At 58.5% G+C, this 5946-nt stretch overlaps 1 protein-coding gene across 23 annotated transcripts in view; it reads left to right on the forward strand.

The window, feature by feature from the left end:
- Positions 1 to 5946, forward strand: part of LOC113206702 (uncharacterized) — a 50267-nt gene that overhangs the window by 29739 nt on the left and 14582 nt on the right. For 5 of the 23 annotated variants that reach the window (XR_008011282.1, XM_052268766.1, XM_052268770.1 and 2 more), the window contains one exon: positions 2143 to 2220. The exons of 5 other annotated variants lie outside the window; for them this stretch is intronic. Coding sequence is in view for 17 of the 18 variants with exons in the window: in XM_052268766.1 (XP_052124726.1) it covers positions 2143 to 2220 (78 nt within the window). In the remaining variant the exon portion in view is untranslated. Of the gene's footprint in view, positions 1 to 619; positions 1015 to 1530; positions 1771 to 1842; positions 2221 to 2292; positions 2370 to 2443; positions 2769 to 3172; positions 3272 to 3696; positions 3883 to 4003; positions 5894 to 5946 lie in introns of those variants that run through there. 13 more of the 23 variants (XM_052268760.1, XM_052268763.1, XM_052268762.1 and 10 more) reach the window with 12 other exon arrangements.

Raw genomic sequence — 5946 nt, forward strand, 5'->3', positions numbered from 1 at the left:
TACAAAACAAAAAATACAACTAAACCTGTTGTACAGTAGTCATACGCGGGTTACATTTAAAACATGTTATTCCTAACCAAACAGGACCGCGATTTTGAAAATTGGTAATTCAACGTGTCTTATAAAAGAGCAAAAATCCTTGACCCCGCTTTTGTTTTTAATTTTAATTTTCTTAACCATAATAGTCGACATTTGCCAGAGACTAAAGTGGAACCACACGGTGTTGGTGGGCGGCCACGGGTTCATCACATTGCACTGCAGTCCACCAGCCAGGCACAGTGAGCGAGGCCGCCTGTGCGGGTCTTTCATTCGTCCAAGAAAGACATGTATTTAAAACATGTAAGGGTACGGCTACGCCTGCGACCCTCCCGGAGTGAGGCGACTCGATGCGGTGGCGGAGGAGAGCGATCAGGGCTCAGTGTCAGTCCCGCCGATCGGCGTTCAGTTAGCGTCGAGTTGGTGGGCGGGCGGCGGCGAGCGCCGGGCGGGTAGGCCAACCCGCGCAGCAGCGCTGTCGAGCGGGACGGCCCGCCCGGCGCCTGCCGGTCGAGTGCCACCCGCGCCGCGCACACAGTACTTCTGCACACAGTACTACCGGTACTACTGCACGCGTTCCTGTTCTCCGAGTTGGCAACAGTCTTAACTGGAAGAAGACGTGCTTGGGGCGGGTTGGGGGCCGTGAGAAATTTACTTTCTGGCAGGAACTTCTCAAATCCACGTCAATATTTGAGCGCGACACTAAATCCGGTTGATCTGCCTGTAGTTAAGGTCCTGAGCCGTGAACACGAAGGCGATCATGTAGATGGCCACGCAACAGGATGGGCATGTTGGTGACCTGGAACGGACCCAGCGTGCCGATCTGCAGCAGCGCCCTGTCCACGGCCTCTGGGGCGGCCGCCATAGGCCGGGCCCGGGAGTGGGAGTGGATGACCGCGCTCACCAGCAGCGGCTCCGACCCACCGACCCGATAGGACAACCACCTAGCTGCGCGCCGGCCGCCAGCTGGCGACACAGGTAGGCAATATCCGAGCCAGCGTGATCCGAGCAATACACGGCTTGACCACACATTTCTGTCTTTCGAAATCCCAATTGCAAATCATGATTTTTACGTGACGTCTCGTTGTGATTGATAACCATTTCGTGCGCGTCCAGCTCGGTGCGGTAAATCGGGTGAGGGGCAGAATATCGTAGGAATTTCCACTAGCGTATCGGTAATGCTCCCGTCTTGTGAAATCAATAGTCCAATTCAGCGATCCCGATGCCATTGGGTTACAGATCTCGCTCCGCAAACCGAGAATCGTACGTTTTCATGTACTTTTCTTTATAGTTTTTCGTCGCGATACGAAGGTTGGTAAGGAAAACTTTTTGACAATATTCCATTACAAACTTAGAGATTTAAAAAAAAAACCCAGACGAGGCAAGTCGTGCGCGAAAATTTAAAAATCATGTGGATTCCCGCGCTATGAGACGGCTGCTGATTGGTGCGGATCGCCTGCCCTCTAGCGGCGGACTCCTCATGCGGCTTGCTTGAGTTGAGTCAACACTCTTCAGTTCCAGTTCCAGTGGTCACCTCGGCGGATGCAGCACCTGCAGCCCAGCGGAGCCCGAGGGAACTCCAAGCTTCTGCCAAAGGGGGGGCCTTGCCTGCGGACGCGTCTCCTCTGACCTCGACAACCGTCTCCGCAGTCGCAGGCGCTGGGTGAGCCGGCTTGTGGACGCGAGCGAGCCGCACGAGGACGGAAAGGTTAGGACGCCCCGCCCGACCAACAAGTGAGTAGGCCTGTAGCTTTTGCAGCGCAGCGTATCAGTCCCTGATACTCGTGGGCAGCGGAGGGCTTTAAGAGTCTATCTGCTTGCAATGTTGGCCAGGGACCAAAGTGTCAGATAGCACGACATTGAAGGGGAATACGGGTGGAAGGAAGGAGTCGCCGTGACCTGGCCGTGACGTCAACGCCGCACAGCCGTGCTTGTCTCGCGCTACTCCGCGCTGCAGAGACACTCTCCCGCTGCGGCGCTACCCCGTCCGGCTGACTGCCTCACGTGCTGCCCGCCAGGCGGCTCTGCAGCTCCGCGATCAGCAGCATGGGCCTGGAGTGCGACATCTGCACCGAGCCCTTCGACGGCGACCAGCGGCTGCCCAAGGTCCTGCCGTGCGGGCACACGGCCTGCCTGCAGTGCCTGCGCCGGCTGCCCGACAGCAGCTGCCCGACGTGCCGCCGGGTGAGTGGCCTGGGGTGAAGTCCTGGATCACTCGTTCGTTGTTACACTCGTTCTGGCCCGTTCTCCCCGCAGTACTTCAACCGCCCACCGGAGAGACTCGTCGCTAAGTTCTTGGCGATGAAGTTGTTGGAGGGAGTCAGGCTGGACAGGTGAGTCACTCGCGCGCAGCCGGCCGCGGAGGCGGGTTGTTCGAGAACCTCATGGCCTGCCTTGTGCCGCACAGCACTCCCCGCGTCTGGTGCTCGGACTGCCGCACCTCTCCCTCGCCCCGCTGCTGGGATGAGGACCACGACGTCTTGCCCGTCAAGAGAGCCCTGAGGCGCCAGCTCCAGGGCGCGCTGCCGCAGGCTGCCGAGCATCTCAATGGTCTCCAGGACCAGTGCCGGGAGGAGCAGGCCCTGCCCGCCCTCACCCTGCTGACCGGCGAGTCCTGGGACGTGACGCTGCGGGGCGGCGGCCGGGAGCTGACGGGGACCCTGCGGACCTCCGAGGATCCCCTCACCAAGGCCCTGTGGCTGCTGCTGGCGACGAGGGCCGAACTCACCGAGGTAGGCGAGGCGGTATTCTGAAACGCTGTACATCGCAAGTTAACTTCCTCCTTGATCACACTCGAACAACCGAATAAGCTCTACTTGAAGAACTCTAGGAGCGCTATTCTATCGAAACACTTGCTGTTGCAGTGTTGTGTTCGTTGTGAGATATTATTGCTTTCCCCATCTCAGATAAGATACCTTCCCTGTCGCAAGTGTGTCCAGCTATCACAGTCAACCTTTTAATGGCGTTTCAAATTTAAATATTTTCGTTACCCGGCATCAAATTCATAATTTTAGCTGGTATCTGAACCTCGAGCAACCCACACACAATCCATGCACACATTCACTATACCGTCCGCGTGTACTGATGTGAGACCTGTTGTGTGCCTCCGTGTACTACACCCAGTGTGGTTGTGCAGGACCAAGCTGCCGCCCGGGACCCAGCACCTGCAGCTGCGCCCACACCACCCCGAGTGGAACTGCGGAGCGCGACGCGGTCACCAACTCGTCTCCCCCGGGTGAGCGTTCAAATATCACGCGGAGCTTGTCTGGCGCTGACCGTTCGACCCGGTAGCGACGAGACGGCGACGACGACGGACCGATGCGCCAGTGGTCTTTTAGTCATGCCGCACCGTCGTTCCCATCGTCGCTCCGCTCGAGGCATTCCCGTCGCTCCGTCGTTGCCCGGGCCGCGAGAGGATCGTCGCGGTCTCGTCTCCCTTTGGCGACGAGATGACGAGCCCGGCCTGCTCCGCTCGCAGCCCGAATATGTTTTCATACTGTCGCTCGCGGCCCGTTTAGTTTTTCATACAACACCAGCGAGTGAAAAAGAAAGAGGAGGGGACACAAAAAGCGAACGACTGCCGCCGGCGTTCGAACCCCCGACCGTCGACTCGACGGTCTGACGCTCGAAGCCAATCGGCCACTCACATCTCTGTACTAGACCTGCGTGCGGTTCCACTCGGGACCTCCGGCTGCGCCCACACCTCCTGCAGCCCCCCTTGCCGTTCGGGACCCACCACATGCCGAGGGGCTTCCCCCGTTGGAGATGCATGTGGGTGACATCAGCCGCAGTGAACCAGACGACGACCAGCAGGAGAAGGACGCCGCCCTGCGGGACGCGCCAAGGGTGAGTGTGCGCCGGACCTCAAGCCTCACGGCCCGCACGAGGCTGTGGGGAGCGGCCCGGTACACTGCAGACAGTTCTGCACGTTACCGGCCGCCCCGAGAGTGACTCTGTTCTGCCGCAGGTGACACGGCTGGTCTGGGTGCACTGCCACGCGGACCCCGCCTGGATTCTCCGGCTGCTGCAGCGCGCCGCGCCCACGCTCGAGCAGCTGAGTGTGCGCTGCCCCCTCGAGGCCCACCTGCGCGCCGTGCACGCCATGCCACGGCTGAGGAGGCTGTGGGTTTGTGGTGATGACCCGAACGCCGAGCCCCCCCAGCTGCCCGCGCTGCCGCCGGGACACGCCGGCCTGCAGTGGCTCAGGGTGTGGCGCCTCCCCCGCGCCACGATACGGTTCCTGCTGCGGGCGCACGGCGGCACGCTGGAGGAGCTGCAGCTGCACGTGGGCACGGCGGGGAGAAGACAGTGGCCACACAGCTGCGGCGACCTGCACTCGCTGCTGCAGCAGAGCGGGCTGCGGGCGCTCAGGAGGCTCGTGCTGTGGAGGAGAATGTTCTACAGGCACGAGCCAGCCGCCTGCAGCGAGCAGCGCGCCGAGGTGCGGCGGGTGCTGCCCAGGGTCGAGGTGCTGTGCAACTTGTGTGACGATGTGGAGGAGGAAGAGGTCTAGGGGCGGCGATCAGCGGGCGTGCCCCCGCCACCCTGTGGCAGCGAGATAGAGGACCCCGAGCAGCAGGGCCGGCAGGGCCACGCCACAGGGGCGTGTTCAGGTTCACAGCGCAGACATCACTCCTCGCGACCCACAAGCGCGCTGACGTTAACCTATGGCGGGCGGCCACGGGTGCAGCCCACTCTACGGGTGTGTTTCGTGTCGACTTGTCGACTCGGTAAGCAACACTGCTGCCGAACGGGACGGGCCTCGTGCCTGGCGGACCACACTGCAGTCCACCAGGTAGGTACAGGGAGCGACGCCGCGTGTTCAAATCATTCATCCATGTACAGCGTCATACGATACAGACATCTAATTTTAACACAACTTGTACGGCATCAAGAATAAAATAAGTGAAACCTGCAGTATTATTGTTATAATTATTACCAACTGTTTTATTTGCACGTCGCACCGAGGCGTGACGAAGATAGATGTCGTGCTCTGAGTATGGGAAATTTCTCTGTGTTTGCTGGGCGCAACACCTCGAAGCTCACGAAGCGGGCGGCGGCGAGCGCCGGGCGGGTAGGCCAACCCGCACAGCAGCGCTGTCTAGCGGGACGGCCCACCCGGCGCCTGCCAGCGAGCACCACTCGCGCCGTGACTCCACGTCTCCAGGTTTCTTTTCTTTTCCAGATGTCAGTAATGGTTATAATCGTAAATAGATGTGGTAGTTGATGGTCGTGGTAAATTTATCCTCGTGAGTATTCCTGTTGGGGTGACACTACCATTTGCATACCATTGACATCATACGGCTGCGGCGACCTGCAGTCGCTGATGCAGCAGTGCGGGCTGCGGGCGCTCAGGAGGCTCGTGCTGCGTAGGGTAGGTCCGACCCGCCAGCCAGCCGCTTGCAGGGAGCAGCGCACCGAGGTGCTGTGCGACCAGTGTGACAGTCTACACTGGTGAAACAAAGGTAGGATATCCTACCTTTAAAAGGCACTAAAGCTCCAAAGGCATTACAGTTTATGTTTTTTCGAAATATTTCGTTTCTGTGGACTAAAATTGGATTCTACGGCCTATTTTCGTAATCTACGTAAAATTGCGCGTCGAACGAGCCTACATGTTCTGTTCAAAAATGGCATAAATTGATAAAAAAAATTGTACTTTTTGACTTGCTTTTCATTCACAGACTGCTTATCAGAACCCTATCCCATCGGATGCGGAATTTTGCGAGGAATGCGACAATGTACCCCAAAATGTGATCTGTTTGCTCATTCAGAAAATATTTGGGAAAATATGAAAATACACACTTTAGCACCACAAAAACGGGTTTAGCACCCCTGGAAAGGTAGGATATCGCACCTTTGTTTCACCAGTGAACAGAAGGAAGAGGTCTATGGGCGGCGGGCAGTGGACGT

The sequence above is a fragment of the Frankliniella occidentalis genome, unplaced genomic scaffold (assembly GCF_000697945.3).
Source record: "Frankliniella occidentalis isolate FOCC.00 unplaced genomic scaffold, Focc_3.1 Scaffold76, whole genome shotgun sequence".
Classification (NCBI taxonomy): domain Eukaryota; kingdom Metazoa; phylum Arthropoda; class Insecta; order Thysanoptera; family Thripidae; genus Frankliniella; species Frankliniella occidentalis.